This window comes from Sorghum bicolor, chromosome 3 (assembly GCF_000003195.3).
Source record: "Sorghum bicolor cultivar BTx623 chromosome 3, Sorghum_bicolor_NCBIv3, whole genome shotgun sequence".
NCBI classification, from domain to species: Eukaryota; Viridiplantae; Streptophyta; class Magnoliopsida; order Poales; family Poaceae; genus Sorghum; species Sorghum bicolor.
In genome coordinates this window covers 66,291,375-66,310,342 of record NC_012872.2, presented here as the reverse complement: position 1 = coordinate 66,310,342, position 18,968 = coordinate 66,291,375, and the positions used below count along the sequence as shown (strand labels likewise).

General features: G+C 41.2%; 2 protein-coding genes and 1 non-coding gene across 5 annotated transcripts; 1 reads left to right on the top strand and 2 right to left on the bottom strand.

Annotated features, from left to right (window-relative positions):
• On the top strand, window positions 788–868 carry TRNAL-AAG. The gene has a single exon. It is a non-coding gene; the product is annotated as a tRNA-Leu (tRNA).
• Window positions 5,720–8,699, bottom strand: LOC8057725 (LOB domain-containing protein 15). 3 transcript variants are annotated; one of them, XM_002456515.2, is made up of 3 exons: window positions 8,493–8,699; window positions 7,940–8,261; window positions 5,720–7,832 (listed from the first exon to the last, which is right to left on the bottom strand). In XM_002456515.2, exons 1-3 carry the CDS (start codon window positions 8,504–8,506, stop codon window positions 7,395–7,397), a joined length of 774 nt encoding a protein of 257 aa, XP_002456560.2. In that variant the 5' UTR covers window positions 8,507–8,699; the 3' UTR covers window positions 5,720–7,394. The 3 variants fall into 3 exon arrangements, with proteins under 3 accessions (XP_002456560.2, XP_021311603.1, XP_021311604.1); XM_021455928.1 differs by having other exon boundaries at window positions 5,720–7,829; XM_021455929.1 differs by having other exon boundaries at window positions 5,723–7,832; window positions 7,940–8,234.
• On the bottom strand, window positions 16,094–17,241 carry LOC8057724. The gene has a single exon (XM_002456514.2). It carries the CDS (start codon window positions 16,990–16,992, stop codon window positions 16,276–16,278), a length of 717 nt encoding a protein of 238 aa, XP_002456559.2. The 5' UTR covers window positions 16,993–17,241; the 3' UTR covers window positions 16,094–16,275.

Here is an 18,968-nt window from a genome sequence, read left to right as displayed (position 1 = left end):
CCTTTAGTGCAAAGAAAAATAAAAAAAATGTTATTGCAAAAAGATTCAAACACAAAAGACGATTTGTTAAGTTATTTGAACTAAATAATCTTGTTACTTTGTTGCATGTATATGGTGCATATCCAAAACTAAAAATATTCTGCATATATGTGCTGCGATGGAAAAAAAAATTGCAACACATTGGAATGAACCCAACAATGGCATCAATCAAAAGTTCAAAACTAGCAACATGCCTTACCATTAGGTTACTCCTTCGACTAAATAGAGAATGAAGTACTTTTAATTATTTGCTGTTGGTGTGTGCCCACGGCTTGGCCCAGCATCCATGGGAACCAAACGGTTACATTTAATAATGAATACTAAAGTGGTGATTTGAAAAAATTTCGTGAAGTCTAAGATAAATATTAAAGAGCCTAAAACAAAAGTGAGGTTAAATCCATGACTTCTCAATTTAAGTTTAAAACTTATTAACAAAGGTTGCGGTGAGTACTTTGATAATAGTTAAGTTAAAAATACCTCTTAACAAAAGTATAGGTTATGAACCCTAACCTAGGGTAGGACATAATAGAATCCATTGTAACAGCACACATCAATGTGCGGTGGAAAAGCATAGTAAGGAGTACAATTTAGTACCTTTCATAGATAAATGTCCACCAGCTATATTTGTACAGTTTTTTTGGTTGTACCTGAACAAAGCCATGTAACAGAGAAGAACCTCTGATGGATGTTATGGTTAGCATATACATACATCTTTTAAATAAGGTATACTAGAACTTTAATATCAAAAGTTGAGATGGCCGAGTTGGTCTAAGGCGCCAGATTAAGGTTCTGGTCCGAAAGGGCGTGGGTTCAAATCCCACTCTCAACATATTTTTTAATTTTAAAGTTTTTCTCAGTCCTTTTCTGATTTTTTTCTTTTTCTTTTTAAATTTTTTCTCACTCCATGCAACAAATCCGTGTACCTTTTTTGTTTTTTAAATTTTTTCTCAGTCCTTTTTTGATTTTTTTTTCTTTTTCTTTTTAAATTTTTCTCACTCCATGCAACAAATCCGTTTTCTCTCTCACCCTGAACATAATTTTCTTTTTATTTCTTGTTTGCAAACTTTTTCTCACTACTTTTTTCTTTTTTTTCTTTTTCTTTTTTCATTTTTAAACTTTTTCTCACTCGACGCAACAAATCTATTTTCTCTCCCACTCTCAACATAATTTTCTTTCTTTCTTCTTTTTAAACCTTTTCTCGCTCCATGTAGCAAATCCGTTATCTTTCTTATATACTGTGTTTTTTTTTAAAATTATATAGTACAACGTAAACATTCACGATGCATGCATATTCACTTTTATAAACAAACATATATCATACCCATAGAAAAAAAATAGCAGGCTATAGCGGCGCTATAGCTGCTGGACAGGCCTACCGCTAAGCTATTTGTATTTTTTCCGCTATTACAACTTTCACCTCTATTACATGCTATAGCGCCGCTAAGTTACATTTGCTATGATAAATTTCACCGCTATTACGCGCTATAGCGCCGCTATTATAATTTTTCTCAGTCTGACTCTCAAAACTCCATCTTAGACTAGATTATCATTTATCAGTTATAACTAATTTGGTATTTTGAACAATGAAGTTTTCATAAACCATGCTATAGTGTCACATTAGTACTTAGTAATGTTACCTAGACTTATAAAAACATATTTTTATTCATCAAAATTCATATTTACCATGTCTTTTTTATCAATTACTCGTGTTTTTATCTATTTTTTATGAAAACACTATCTGTCATAGCGCCGCTATTACCGCTATAGCTGCATATCTATTGAAAAAAAGTTGTCGCTATTTTCAATAGCCCGCTATTTTAAACTTTGATCATACCCCTATGAGTAAGCGTGGCTGAAAAATCGTGGCTCGCTCGTCTCAACTCGTTATGATAACGAGTCGAGCTAAATCAAGATTTTAGCTCATTAACCATAACGAGCCAACTCGAGCCAGCTCGTGAGCCGTTCGCAATCCAAACTAGCTATAATTTCAGAAAAAATATCATAATAACTTATATTAATTTTGTATTACTTCATTTCTTACACTTTATATATGATTGATATGTTAGCTCATATATGAATATTTTGTTTGACTTAAAACCATATATTATTTTTATATTATTACTACTTTTAAGCTTTAGATAAATATACATTATATTTTGTGTACTTTTATACCTAGCTTGGGAGCTTAACGAGCAAGCTCGAGCTCGTAAGGAGCCAAGGCGAGCTAACTTCTCGTTATCCTAACAAGGCAAAACGAGCCAAGCCGAGCGAGCTCGGCTCATTATCTAGCCTTACCTATGAGCGCCTTCGAAAGACTGAGCTGAGATCACAAGATTCACGGATTCACGACATATGCCTCGCTGTTGACGAAGACGTCGCCTACCGCTGAAAATATAGCGCCATTAAATCTGAGATAAAATCCAGCAAATACGAGCACCCTTACCAAGTCGAGGACTTTAGAGAAATCTATTTTCAGTGGAAGAGTGTATGGTTTGTGATGAATGGTATACTTGGGAATGTTTATTTTGCCCTTAAGGGCATGTGCCCTCACTCTCTCACCCATTGGATTCACATTAAGAAGCGTGCAAACACACATCTTATACGAAACTGTATTGAGATGTATGTTTGCACACTTCTCAATGCAAATCCATTGGGTAAGAGAGTGCGGGCATGTGCTCTTAAGGGCAAAAAAAGCTGCAAGTTTATTTTGTACTTGAGGACATGTGTCCTTACTCTTCCACCAATTAGATTCGCCAAGAGAAATTTGCAAACACACTGGCTTGTTACTCTAAATGGTAACAAGTGCTAGTTCATGCTTCCCGTGAGTAGTAGCAAGCAGCTCAAACCCTTTAAGAGCAAGTATTGACTGTAAGCCGGCTAAATACTGAGGTGAAGGAGAAAGAAGAGGAGAGAGTAGAAGTGGACTGTAAGCTTACAGCCGGCTTAGACACAAGAAAACCAAAAAAGTTTGTAAGAGAGACAAGTTGACCATGTACTAATAGTGATAAGCTAACAACTATACGAGTAGGCTAAAAAATACTGTAAAGAAACCTTACAGCCAACAACCGAGTGTATTATTAGCCTTGCTAGATGTTATTATGAAAGACTCAAACCCTTGTTCCATCCAGTTATGCAGGCCAGTTGATATGCTAGGTAGTACGTGGCATATATATGAGCGAGTAATCACCTTGTTCAGAGTCCGCTAGGGTGGGATAAGCTCTCGCGTCGTTGTAATCAAACTATTTCTCAATCTTAATACAATAATAAACAGTTTTTTGTGTTTTCGAGAAAAAAGTACGTAGCATATGAACTCGTTGCTGAACATTCTTATGTATAATATTGTGTTGCAGTTGAGCCCCCACATGCATTAGCAAGCGAGGCTAGCTAGCACAAGCACTCCAACGGGAACACATACCGTGTTCCACATTCGAAAGCACAGTACTACAGTATAGGCCACTCCTATTACTTACTACTTTCTTCGTTCTAAATTATAAACCATTCCAAAAATCTTAAAAATTCAAATTATTTTAAGTTTAACTAAATTTATATGCTAAGATAATAATATTTATGATATCAATTTAATATCGTAACATTGTTTGTTAATTATATTTTTATATTATATCTATTTAATTTTATAATATATTTTTTTTTATAATTTTAATCAAAGTTGAAATGCTTTGACTCTCAATATTCACTAAAGACACTTAAAACGTCGGATTGCATGTTAAGCAGTTGCCCACCGCACCGTAGGGCGACAAAGACACGGTTTGGTGCCAGGACGAACTCGTAGAAACGGAGCACATCAGTAGGCAGCTAGTAGACTCGGTTATTCATTCGGAAAGATACCGATTTCTAATGCTTCGAACAATATTTATCTGTAGGGGCTCTAGGCCCTCCAGACTCGTTAAAAAAAACTTATCCTTATTTGGTCCGCGTTGCTGAAACAGCCATGTGTGCATGGTGACCGCTAGCTATTCAGCGTTTTGTCTGATAAATTATAGCAGAAAATACTGTTGACTAATTTGGCAAACACTGATAATCTCAAACAGCGGCGGGCACCGAGGTCGCGTGTAGCTGCCACCACCATGTGCGGCATCTCAAGATTCGTGAAGTCGGCGCCTCCCCGGTCAATGAAACCGCTAGATTATCTTGGGCAGAAGCGATTTAACTAAGCCGGCCAGTTCAGATCGATCCGCTGTGTGCTACTCCTATAGCATTGCCGCGCCGACCAGTCAAAGTGTGTGTTTTGGGAACTTGCATTGGGATGCCAGGAACTCAACGTGATGCGTGCATGCCGTTGCCTAGACAGATCGTACGTCCTTGCTTGGTCCATGCCGGCGATCGAGCGAAAATAATCCCCATGGCTGATCGCCCGCTCGTACGTGTGTGTGCTTGTGCCTACTGCACGCGCGCATATAGTTGCCATGCCCATGCGTGCGCTGAGCACCAGTGACACTGTACGAGTGTGCATGCATCATCTTCTTCCCGTGCTGGGTACTAGTGAAGACTTGGAAGCATCGGCATTAGGAGGGTTGAGTGCAGACAAGCGGAGATCAATTGATAGATGCCCACCGTCTGAAGCAACAAGCAACGGTGGACCAGATCCCACTGCATATACATCCCAGTCCCAGCTCACCCCCATCCTGCTCCTGCCCCATCTCTCTAGTAGAATAAACAACGAGAGAGCAGGGCGGTCCTGGGCTGAAGCTTCTCTCACGTCTCGGAAAGAGCGAAGTCTCTGTGGAGCACACATGGATGGATCGATCCTGAGCTGGAGCCATGTAGTACAAGCTAGCCCGTGTGCTGGTGATGCTGCATTTTTCAATTCAAGGTGGAGTGTCTGTACCTGACTTTACCAACTTCGAACTCAACTAGCACGAGCTAGCTTAGCTCTCGGCAATCGAACTCTGCACGCAAAGGAAAGGCTCCTCGATCGTCCTCGTCCTATACAGCCTTTTAGGAATGCAATTAGCTAGCATATATAGCTGTCATATGCCCTAGTCATTGACATCTGACGTCCAATCCATGCATGAAAGAGCCACCTCACAGCTCAGTAGATCTGCAACCAAATATATGCAGACATCCAAAACTGCTACTACTAGGTGGCCATAGCATTCTTTCTAAGGCCTTGTCTAATTTCACTTAGGGCCTGTTTAGATTGAGGATGAAAATTTTTTGGATGTCACATCGAATGTGTCGAAAGGATGTCGGTAGAGGTTTTTAGAAACTAATAAAAAAACAAATTACATAGCTCGTCAGGAAACTGCAAGACAAATTTATTAAGCATAATTAATCTGTCATTAGCATATGTGGGTTACTGTAGCACTTAAGGCTAATCATGGAGTAACTAGGCTTAAAAGATTCGTCTCGCGATTCTCAACTAAACTGTGTAATTAGTTTATTTTTTTATCTACATTTAGTATTCCATGCATGTGTCCAAAGATTCGATGGGATGGATGAAAAAATTTTAGGTGGGGAACTAAACAGGGCCTTAAAAACTTAAATTTTTTTAAGATTCTCCCTCACATCGAATCTTTAGACGCATGCATAAAATATTAAATATAATAAACAAAAATAAAAACTAATTACATAGTATGGTCGGAATTTACGAGACAAATCTTTTAAGTCTAGTCAGTCTATGATTGAACAATAATTATCACAAACAAACGAAAGTGCTACAGTGTCGTGAAAATTTTCCCTTCGGGAACTAAACACGGCCTAAGAGAATTTTCAAGAACAGTACTACTACGTAAAGGATTTCACTGGCTGGAAACATGATATATATACTGCCCTCCAATAAAATAACCTATTTTGAGGTGTGTGCACATCAAAGTATACATTTAAACTTTTGCCTGACGCTCTATGATAATTTAGACCAACCATGTGAAAATCAGAGCAGCATATAACCTTAAAATAACCTGTAACTCATGCAAACATTAGTTGTGAACTTGTGATTATATTGACAAGTGTACATATTATCTTGTGTTTTTTCACGTACTCTTGCAAGGCACAGGAACTAGTATCAAAATAATTGTTTAAAACACATAACTCAGTGAAGAAAGTAATGGTGCATGTCACTACGTACAAAGGTATAAATACATTGTAAAAAAACAAAGCTTAATTAAGAAACAAGCATATGGTAGTACTACATTTGGTATATGACTACTTGCTTTTGTGGGGTAATACTATGGCATACGTACATAACTAGTACAGTACTACGAGTGTGTAGAAAGAAAACCACGTGATCCTACATATAGAATCTGATCCTTTTTCGATCTGCACCACTTAGACTTCATCAGAATAGGCGACGTTATATAAAACAATCCAAAATAGACAATTCAAACATAAAAGATATATAGAATATATATGTGGCGGCCAATATAATAAAATTCATTGATCAATCTAGTGATACAGGCCGGATAACTTTCATATGCTCAAATTCTCGTCCAGAAATAAAATTAAATGTGTCAATCATATATTATTTATATAACACCTACTGAAAACGTAGCAATATAATAATGCCGAACTATAGCATATGGAGATGGCATTTTGGCTAGTGTGCTGTAGATGACTGCCATTCTAAATTTTGATGTGGAATGAAAACAAATACTGTGCTATATATATACATCTTTGTGTTGTTTCAGTCATAAGTTCTGTAGACTCCGACAAGCATACAGTTCTAGACTTCCAGAAAAACTTTAAAACTAACTCAATGAAATGCCCAAAACAGAAAGTTGGACAATGACACCATCATCCAACCAGACAAATACACATCAGTTGTTAAAAAACTGAAGGCAGAAGAAATAAGGGTCCAAGGAAGAACAAAATCCTTATAGATAGTACCTGAAAACTAAATGCTGAAAAGGTCAATTTATCATTTTTCAACCTCGATGGAAATTCATTTGGACGTCGACAAAAAAAAATCATTTGTTCAGTGCAAGCAAATTAATTAAGGAATATCATTGCCTATGCGTGAGCTCATAATCCACTGAAACAGCGTGTTTGAGCTACACACGTTTGGTGTTTTCTGCTATGGGATTTGCATAAAACTTTGAGTGCCAAACCCCTGCAAATGGTTTACTATTTATATATAGGGATCAAGACGCGCTTGCTTGGTCGAACTAATTTAATCAACCAACAATATCGCAATGGGCAATTACAAGAAAACAAATGGTACATACATTCCAAAATATTAGATGAACCTTTTAGCCACCCAATATATATATCCACATCTACAAACCTATTTTCTAGAAAACTTGTAGTATATATAATTAAACTTGCACACAGTTTATTCACCCAACCTTTCTAGTTTTGATCGTCCCACCACCACCACCAAAATGTTAAATACATGCATGTCAACCAAAGTATGCAGGATGCTCACTTGGGTTACGGGAGCTATAGTGATTAGTACTCGCCGGCTGCTCGGCTTCCGCAACGTACACCGCCGACGACGTCGACATCCCCGACGCGCCGCCGCCGGTGGCTGCAACCTCCTGGCCTGCCTCCACCACCGATACCACGTCATTAACGTGCACCGGAGCCGACGCAGGAGCCACAAAGCTGGCCGTAGCATGCGCGTCGTCGTCAATGAGACGGTTGCCGCCGCCGGCCTGCCGGTACCTGTGCTTGAGGATCTCGGCCCTCACCGCCTCCAGCTCGGCCTCCAACGCGTTCACCTGTTGCTGCAGCATGGAGATGGCGCCCATGCAGCCGTACACCGGATCCCGCAGCCGGAGGTTCGCCTCGTACACCAGGCTGCTCGCTGCGTCCGCCCTCTCCCCTTCCGCCACCTCCTGCGACGACACAATCGACACGTTTATACGCGAGGAATCTATCTACGGTGAAATCTTTTTAACTAGACTAGAAAAAGGATGAATTTTTCTTCATGTTGAGGCTTTACCAAGAGCAACTTGGAGACGTTGCTGGCGCCGAAGACCTTGTGGACGGCGGCGAACTTGTGGGGTTCGTGCGGCGAGAAGTAGGGGGCGAAGGGGCACTCCTGCGCGCAGCGGCGGCGGAGGAGCTTGCACGCGGCGCACGGTGTCAAGGTGTTGAGGACACCGCCGAGGCCGAGGCCGAGGCGGTGTGGGATGTGGTTGTCGGCCGGTACAGTGGAGGCGGAGGCGACAGCGACGGCGAGGGCGGCTGTATCCGGCTCTCGCTTGATCTTCTTCCCGATCTCATCGACTCTCTCCCTGCTGGTGGAAGTCCAACGGGCAGAGCTGTCACTTAGGGTTTGTTGCATGTGGGATCAAAGAGGGGGAATAATAATCTTGAGAATTTTGATGGTATAAGAGCAATGAATTTTCTCTCTCGTGATTAACTAATTTTCAAGCAAAAGGATACGAACAAAGAACAGCGATGACATTCCTTCTCGAAGAAAATTTTGTTGTTGAACTGTGACAGAATTCAAGCAGGAAGACACATGGAGACAAATGAGGAAGAAATCTTACCTCTCTGTGGACATCCAGGCATGCTCTCCTCTCCTGTGCTTGGGAGAGGCAGAGGAGACGGAGATGGAGAAGACAGGGGAGAGGGATCGTTAGCCGATGGACAGACAGAGAGAGAGAGATATGAGGCATATAGAAGTGTATAAAGTTTGCAAGGAAAGAGTGCTTAAAAGGCAAGGCATTAATGAGGGGGATGGGCCTGAAGACCGACAAATTGGTAGTAGTAAGCAAATATATGTATGGCGACGGGCAAAAGATTTGTTGTTTTTATTAGTTGGCCTGGCACGCTCCACCCCCTACCTTGGATCCCTCCTGCTGTTTCTGATCATGTCAAGGAGATTGTCCCTTAATAAAATCCATTAGCAGCGGAACCAGCCCTGTGGTGCAGTAAGAGCAACTCCAACAGCTTTGCTATTTTTATTATGGAGGTCTTTTAGAACTTCTATAGTAAAAAAAGAGGTTCCAACAGATGTGCTATTTGGTTTTGTAAAATAGAAAGTTTGCTATCTCTTGATTTTCGCTGGCCATATATAGCTAACCACTGACACTAGCTATCTGATAGCAAGACTGTTGTGAACCTCTTATTTTTTTTAAGAAGTTATCTATTTTACAAAATGGCTAAACATTAGAATTTGACTACTAAATTTAGCCAAGCTCTTGGAAATGCTCTAACTTGACTCTCTTCGACCGTCTAAATTTCTTGAATCTGAACTGAGATATCGATGATGACGTTTTGTTAGAAAACAAAAACACGCGGTGCCAATAATCTTCGCCGCGTCCAATACTGACAAGTATAGTTTCAGTCAAGTACCGAAGGTGAGAGACCCCCACATCTAAGGGCATGTTCGGTTAGGCATTTCTGGTCTGGAACGGCCCGAAACATTTCCAGCATAGTACAAAATATTGAATGGTTCTAGGTCCGAAATAGTTCCAGGCCATTCCAGCCAAAAACAAACGGCCCTAAATGATTTTTTCATTGATTTCAACAAGCCGATGACGGACGGTATCAAACACCGAAGGTTTAACAATACAAAGGCCATTGGCCTGAATATCAAAGTCATTGCAGATAGGGAGCGGGCTAATTCATTTTGAAAAGAGAGCACTAGTAGGGGTCTTCGCCCCTCTTGTTCCCTATAAAAAAAAAGAGAGAGCACTAAACTTTAGTAACATGTATCCAACGGGGAAACATTGGCTCCACGGATGAGAGCACTAAACTTTAGTAACATGTATCCAACGGGAAAACATTGGCTCCACGGATGACTGTTTTCTTGTAGGAGCTCAGGACTCGGCTTAGCTCTGTCCGTCTTTTTTATTTTCTAGTAATTTTTTAAAGATTTTTACAAATACGTCTTTTTTAGTTTGATTTTAGAATCTGAATCATCTTGACGCCAGTGCTAATGGCGCCAAGCTCTTAGACCATGTGGTCGTTGACACAGCGCTGGCAGTGACGTGTTAGGCACTTTGGCACCGTCACCACTGGTGCCAAGCTTGGTGCCAAGATCCAATGTGCCAAGCTTAGGTACAAACTCCACGCTTTTCCTACGTTTAAATGCGAGCTCAAGCCTTGTTTAGTTGCTAAAACTTTTTAAGATTCCTCGGCACATCGAATCTTCAGCACATGCATGGAGCATTAAATATAGATAAAAAAATAACTAATTATATAGTTTCCTTGTAATTTGCAACACGAATCTTTTGAATCTAGTTAGTCTATAGTTGAACAATAATTACCAAATACAAACAAAAATGCTATAGTAGCCAAACAAAAAAAATTCACAAACTCTGGCACATGCCAAATAGCAAGTGGCTTTGCCTTGCAAAGCGACAACAAATGGACAATCTCTGAATAGATGATCTTCAATCTCTAGACTCCTATGGAAGACAACACATGTGTCATCTTGAAGGATGCCTTTCCTGTAGAGGTTTACGTGGTACTAGAGCCGGTTTTGATGTAGCAGCCAACCGAAGAACTTCACTTTCGGTGGGGCATGGCTTCGCTAGACAAACTTCAAGCCTAGCGTGGGAATAAAAGAGTGTGTGGATGCTTTGCAGATCTTAGTGTTGTCCAAGCATCGATCTCCTTTCTCAAACATACTGAAATGGACATCCTCATTTGGTGTAAGGGAAATGGTGGAGAGTATGCCTTCAAGCAAGCCACATTCAACATCAGCTGCGTTAGACAATCTTGGAACAAGGAAGGCACAAAAGCCTTGTTGCACCACTTCTCGGTTAGAGCAGGCAACGATACTGTCTTGTTAGAGTTGTGGTTGTGGAGGATAGGGCTGCTGCAGAGAGACTGCTTGTTGATCCAAGTGTCATCCCAAAAAGACATGGATCTTTCATACCAATTGTTGAGGAGGTGATGCATCACTAAGATTTTGTCCTAGGGTTGTTGGAGCATCAATGGAGGAGGAGAGAGAGCTATTGGTTGGTTGGAGTAAATGAATGAGGAAGATGAGAGCCATTGGTCGGTTGTAGTGAATGACTGAGGAAGATGACTAGTGGGGGGGGAGAGAGAGAGAAGAGTATAAATACTTTCCCTCAACTCCCATGGCCATTCTGACAGACAAACATAGAGGCTCTGCCCATAACACGCGGAGGATCCATGCATGCTACATCAAAATAGGAATTAGAAGCTCTTGGCATTTTGTGTCTCGTTGGATATAAGGTGTATATGGATATGAGCACTTGATTCTTTCTAGCACACTACTAGTATCTCTCTTTATACTACGGCTTGTCCTATACTCAAATCCAAAATGGAAATTTAGCCTTTTCAAGCCACTCTTTTGAGTTGGGGTCCCCTTTAGTGTTTCTTTGCACCCCCATAATGCATCATACATTGTCAAATAATTACAAAAGTCACTAGACCTTTAATTATACGGTTAACATCACCAAAACCGACTTAGAGCTTGATTGCACTTACAATTTGCCATCACTCAAAAAAGGAGATAGTAATCCTAAAGATAGATTTTAAAAATACATTTGAAAAAATGAGCATCAAGCAATTCTTGAGCTCATGGATGCTAGGGGTTTCGACAATGTTTGGCTTTCCTTAATTAAAAGCATACTATCTTCTGGAACTTCAAAGTACTTTAAAATGGTGTTCTTGGCGAAACAGTTTATTATAAAAGGGGAGTGATGCAAGGAGGCCCTCTTTCACCCTTTATCTTTGTTCTTGTTGTAGACTTCCTCCAAATCATTGTTGAACGAAGTAATAGAAAATGGCCTCCTCAAGTTTCCTATTCCTTTGAACTCCACCTTAGACTTCCATAGCATCTAGTAAGCTGATGGCACACTAATCATCATAGAAGGGGATGCTAGACAACTGTTCTTCTTGAAACTAGTTATGCCTTTTTTTTTGGAATCAACCGGTCTAAAGGTTTACTATAATAAGCCTATGATGTTTATAATCAACATGACTGAAAAAAATTGATCATTTGGCAAACACCTTTGGTTGTGCAAAAGGGGCCCTTCCCTTCACATACTTGGGTTTGTCATTGGCCTTCAGAATTCGACGACCTGTGTTTTTTGCGACCAAGAGATTGAATCTTTGGATCATATCCTGATTGGCTACTATTTCAGTCGTGAGGTCTGGAGCCATTGGCTAAGGAAGCTACATCTAGATGGTATTATTATCGTTCAACAGGAAGCAACCATGCAGTGGTGGTTGAGCTATAGAAAGCTCATTCCTAAGATTCAATGGCCCGGTTTTGATTCCTTCTTCTTCTTAATAGGGTGGTTGCTTTGGAAGGAACAAAACGCGCGGACCTTCGGCGGTATAGCGTCATCACTGGCTGCGTTGTAGAACTTGGTATAACAAGAAATTGTCGAGTGGTGTTTGGCAGGATATAAGCAACTTAGCTCATTGTTGGCATTAGCCTCTAGCTGATGCTGCATTGTCTCTACTTATCGTCGCAAAGTGTTTCGATGTAATTACAACCTTTTGTTTTCAGTTTTAGTTTTAGCTTGGAGGTAACTGGGTTACCTTTGACCTTGAGTTTGTAACTTTGTTCCTTTTTTCTTAATGAAAAACGTGCTTCAAGCACGCTCTCAAAAAAATACTTGGGTTTGCCATTAGGATTAATTAGATCGAGGGTTGAGTAATCCTTGCCATGATGAACAAATGTGAGAGGTGACTAGCAAGCATTTTTGCATTCTTGTCACAAGATGATAAACTAGAGCTTACAAATGCAGTCCTATATGCTCTTCCAACTTTATATATGAGTTCCCTATCATTGCCATATTCAATCATTAATTAGATTGACAAATTTATTAAACATTGTCTTTGGAGAGGTGCTGAAATTAACTAAAAGAAGGCACTATAAAAGCTTCATGGGAGATGGTGTGTTTTCCAAAAGATGAATGGGGCCTTGGAGGGATAAATCTAAAGGAACACAATGAAACACTAATGTTGAAAAACACGGACAAATAATATAACAAAAAGAACATCCCTTGGGTCTCTCTAGTCTAGAAGAAACAATATTCTAATGTTAAACTACCCAATCATATAAAAAGATGGTTATTTCTGGTGGAGGCAAAATTTAAAGCTAATGGACTCTTCCAAGTCACTATCTACTGCACAAGTTCGAAATGGTTAGAGCTGCCTCTTTTGGCAGGATAGATAGTTGTTGGAAGAACCCTTAAAGGATGAATACCCAGAACTTTTCTCCTATGACAAATCAAAGGCCATCTCAGTGAGGAATTATGCACAAGACCCATCACATGGGACTTTAGTCTACCTCTTTTGGCAATACAAATATATCCTGCAATACTTTCCATTAACCAACTAGAATGACATCTAGAGTTACAGTTGGGGAGGTAAACTTTCTGCTTCAAATGCTTATATTTCTTTAATTGGGCATAGACAAGTACATCAAGGTTTCAAATTGTTGTGGACATGTTTCTATCAACCAAAGCATAAGATATTCTTTTGGCTGCTCATGAAAGATAGATTAAGCACTAGAAACATTCTGAGAAGGAAAATATTGAACTAGAAACCTATAATTGTGTGTTATGTGAGTCTCAATCAGAAGAACGGTGCAACACTTGTTCTTGTCTTGTCCTTTTGCTAAAGAATGCTGGAGTTTATTGAACATTGACTTCCAGGTTGATTAAGCTTTTCCTAAAGCTTTACTACAAATAAGAGTTTAGTCACATTCCCATTTTTTCATGTTGGTGGCTATCTTAATGAGTTGGGCAATTTGGACAACAGAAAATGACCTAATAGTATCTCAGATATCTTTGACCTATGAATCCAAAATCTGTAGTAATTTGTATTTTTTATCTTTTATCTTCTTTTTCTTCCTTTTTCATTTCTCGGATCGTGGCTTATAACTGTTGACCCATCTTTTTAGTAATTTAATTTTTCTGTAGGGACGCAAGCCCCTCCGGTTGCATAAAAAGTAGCTATATAGAATTTGGGGCTATATGGATGCAGTTAGTCAAACAAGTAAACAAAACTAGTTGTAATAACCATTTTCAAATTAAAACACCAAATGCAAAATAAAGCTAAATAACCTCACTATTTGTGCTGATCATCTTGCTAGTTTTAGAATATTATATGGATCTGGCCCACGTATAATTGTAACCTAAAGGTTCTCTGCATGTAGCTTCATAGTACACATCACGCATCACTGGCACCAGATTCCAGAGTTAGCTTGCAAATTGGATATGTGTTGGAGGGTGACCAACATACTACAAAAGAGGTAAAATTGGAGTACTAGATAGTTTGCTCTGGTGTGGTAGTTAGGTCTGCATGAGGAGCAAACTGGACACAGCATCGGACTTCGATCGATGAGATCCTGTATGCTAATTGCTTGAACAACGACACTGAGTTTGTTGCAAGGAAATTGTCAAGATCGGTTGCGTTAGTTGGCCGACGTACAGCATGAACTACAGCATATACCACATCCACACAGATTGCAAATCGTTATATAGGCCTTTAATTTCAGGCACAGAAACGTATAGTAACTTGGACTGCCAATAACTCGAAGCTGTTTATACTAGCTAGGACAGATGTTTTTCATCCATGTGTTTGATCGAACTCCTACGAGCGTACACTTTTCCCATGCATACTCCTGTGCCCTACCATATTCAGCACTGCTGCTTCAATTCATCGATGAAGAGATCATCGAGCCCGAGATCGAGGTGTAAAGTTTTGGAATGTCACATCGGCTGTCATATAGAGGTGTCACATTGAGTTTAGATAGTAATAATAAAATAAATTATAGAAGTCATCAGTACTCCACGAGATGAATTTATGAAGTCTAATTAATCTATCATTAGCACATGTTTATTGTAGTTCTATTGCAGCACCACATTATAAAATTATGAACTAATTAGGTTTAAAAGGTTCATCTTATAAAATAATCATAATATGTGCAATTAGTTCTTTTTCAGTCTATATTTAATACTTTTTTTATGATTCATCTATATTTAATACTCTATTCATATATTCAAACATCCGACGACATAGTGAGTAAATTTCAGGGGAGGAATTAAAGGCCACTACTAAGGCCTTGTTTAGTTCACCCCAAAATGCAAAAAGTTTTCAAAATTCTCTGTCAAATCGAATCTTGCGACACATGCATGAAATATTAAATATAGAAAAAAATAAAATAACTAATTGTACAGTTTATCTGTAATTTTTTAAACGAATCTTTTGAGTCTAATTAACCAATGGTTAGACAATGTTTACCACAAACAAACAAAAATACTACGGTGTCGAAAAAAAATTGGCAAGGGAACTAAACAAGACCTAAGCGATTTTCAAGATCCTGAATGTCGTACGTACCTACGCTGCCCGGCCGGAGCTGTCCTGCAGATTCAGTAAGAGCAAGTGAGCAACTAATCTCGCTCGATGGATCGAACCACGCGGCCACGCCTCGCTTACCAATAATATATGCAATCACCAACTTTGAAATGGAGGGATTATCTAATTTTTTTATATATAAATCTAAAAAAATGGAGGGGGTACTTATTACATAGCCTCTGAAATAGTTAAGAGTGTTATCTGGACTTATGGTTGGTTCTCCGTCACTGTTGACATCATAGGTTTTACACCGTTCTTTCATCACATCCATCACTACCATTAGTTATGCACTGCTAAAGTGCTAATTGCATGCAACTACTTATAATACTGTATGATAATGATGATAGAGATAGGATCACATGCACATTACGACAAGTAGCAAGTAGCAGAATCAGCATATGTTTCTTATATTATCTCGAGCTCATGTACAACAGAACTGCGTGTGTGTGTGTGTATATATATATATATATACTACTTCCTCCATCCCAAATTGTAAGTCATTCCAAGAATCTTGGAAAGTCAAACTTGTGAAAAGTTTGACCAAATTTATATGATATAATAATAATTATTATGATACCAACTAAATATCATTAGATTCTTCCTTAATTATATTTTCATAGTATACTCACTTTACGTTACAAATCTTAGTATTTCACTTTATAATTTTGGTCAAACGTGAAAATGCTTTGACTCTTTAAGATTCTTGGTTACAATTTGGAATGGAGGGAGTAGTATATACTAACGTTGACGAGATATTACGAACTCGTGAACTTCATGATGATCTGTAAACACGATGAACACAAAAAGAATAAAATTTCATGCAGCACTGCACTGCCACTGGGCAATATACAAACAAACGCAGTTGGACTCACTGGCAGCGATAGAAATCGATCGTTAACCTATTTGGTAACCATAACAAACCACTTTCTGACTTGCGATTCCTTGTCGCAACCACGCTGGAGAGCGACGACGACCGTCCTACGCCCAGCCGTCGTTGCGGCCGCCGGCCCGGTTGCCGGAGCTGTTGCGGAAGCGCAGCAGCCACAGGGTGGGAAAGCTGCACGGCACGGCCTTGTGCTGTTTCGGGTGCGCGGCAACGACGGCGCCGATCTCGTCCTGGTGGATGTCGTTGTGCTCGCCTGTCTCCGTGGCCACCGAGGAGAAGAGCCACCGGCTGGAGGACGACGCCACCTTGACTGGCGTCGCCGGGCGCTGTCGTCGCCACCTCTTCCCGAGGCTGAGCCGCCGTAAGATGCCGGCGACGAAGCCGATCCTGATCCTCTTGAGCCTGCAGCGCCGCTTCCTGGAGCTCCTCGCCGCCCTGCCGCTGCCGCCGCTCTTCTGGTCATGGCGTGCCGAGGCGACCCCGTCGCCGTGGCGGAGCAGGTACGACGGCGGCGGCGTGATGGCCGGGAGCGCGCCGGCGGCGCCCATCCGCGCGACGTCCTTGGGCGTGCCCGGCTGCGACTCCCAGACGAACGGCACCGCGCCCGGCTCCGCCCAGTAGTACCGGAACGACAGGTTGGCCGCGGAGCTCTCCTTGGTGAGGAGCCGCTCGTAGAACTTGCCGTCCTGCTTGATGCGGAGCGGGCTCTGCGGCATGGGCATGGCGCCGCCGTTGCCCCGGTGAGGGCTCCGCGGCGGCTGAGCCGGTGGCGCCTGGTGGTCCGCGACGACGCCGGGACCGGGAGGCATCTCTCGACCGGCCGATCGCTCTCTCCAGCTGATCGATGTCACCACGCGCGGAACGGTCCAAGCGCTCGCTCGTGTCGTGTGTTCCGGTAGTGTACTTGCGCTGTAGGTGGAAAGGACGCGACGTCTTATAGAGCGGATCTTGCTCGGTGGTTGGACGTCACTTTTCGTACGCACGCACGCTTGCAGACGACGGAGCGGGAGCCGGAGCGCCACAGCCCGCAGAGGGCACGCTGAGCTAGGCTGCACTGCCGGATGACACAAGAAGGGGATATGCATGGCAATGGCATTGGCATGGTCCAACACTCCAACTCCAACCAATTGGCGGGTACAATACTATATATACCGAATGTAATGTTGAGAAGACCAGTTTATAGTTTATACAACAAATCTTCTATATGACTGTAATGATGCTTCTTAGGACTCATCTATGCTCATGCCTGAACAGTCCAACCCTACAGTTAAGAGCAATATGTCTGTACGTAGTTTTGTCAGTAGTGCTACGTACACTGCTTCCTCACCTGTAAAAAATGGCGCATCTCGTATAAATTAGAGATAAGTGACCATGGAAATGGCTGGCTTCTCGCAGCACGGCAACCATGGCAGAGACAGATAAGGCAGTTTACTGATGAGCCATTGTTGATTGTTGCCAAGAAGTAGAAGGATGATGCAACTGACGATACTGCATCCGGCCGTGAACATCGATCAATTTAAGTCCACAAAAGAAGCCCCACATTTAGTTTGTAAAGCGATGGGCAAGCTACAGTTTGTTAATTTTTGACGAGGCTTGTTGCTGAGTTATATTGACCAACATTGTGTTGTGTCGGTTAGTGAGTCCGGTTCATGGAGCTCTCTGAAGTTGAGTGGATCTCTCAATGTCTCTCCCTCTCCAGGCGTACAAGTTGCTGCTACGGGCGTAGAAGAAATCTTCAGATGCGTGTGTATCTGTGGAAATCTGCCCGTTAGGAACAGGAAGGAAGCTGCCCGAATTTGGAACAGCAATGCCTCACCTTCCTGATGTCGGTTTTTATTATATCTGTTGCCTGATGGAATGGACCAGCATGTTCAACAACGAATGGTGTAGTAATTGCTCATCATCATTACATGGCGAGTCGACGATATGGATAGCATCCATGGTGAGGTGTGCCAAGCTAGGGAGATGCTAGAATGCCGGGTGACAAGTTTGATAAATGATGAGTTGGTCCGTTTCAGCTTTCATTCATGACCTGATTACCATTGACAGGTCAAAAGAATCTTCATTTCGTCAATGTTTCCTTAAGATAAACCCACACTACTAGAACCCACCGGTTTCGCGAGAGTTGAAACCCAAAAATTTACATTACACTCCTAAAATTTTTATTTCTTGTTTATATATACACATTCGCAAGAGAATTATATACAAACTACAAAATACGGGGAGATTAAATAAACCAAACATGACATGATGCTTCTTTTTGTGTTTAGTTGCTTTCAGGAGACTGCATAATTCATCCTCTATGAGTGGAATCATGCTATAAGTGGATACAACAACCAGAAAAAGAAGAGTGTTTGGTTGACTATATGAACAGATTTATTAATCCTATGCAAACATGTGGTTACACGTGTCTGTGTGGCCGGATACAGAGACTCTACTGTCTATATTCCGCTTCCCCACAGTTAGAGCTCTGCTTCGCCCCCTTAGTCCTCAACTTTTCCTTTGATATTTTCAGTTTTAACGGCCCGTTGCCATGTTGCACGGCTCATAGACCACCCTGGCACTGGCACTTGGTGATTATTATAGCGTGTTTGGATGCCCTCATGTGCATGGGTGAGACACTAGAGATGTAGAGATCATGCTTTTGGATGCCTGCACCACGACTTGGGCCAAGCTTGGCCCGTGCAATCCTCCCCTACGGCCCTACCATCCTGGCTCTAGGGAAATAAAATAAAATCCATTTCCCTATGGTCTGGCTCATGAGGGACGTGACCGCACATTGGCA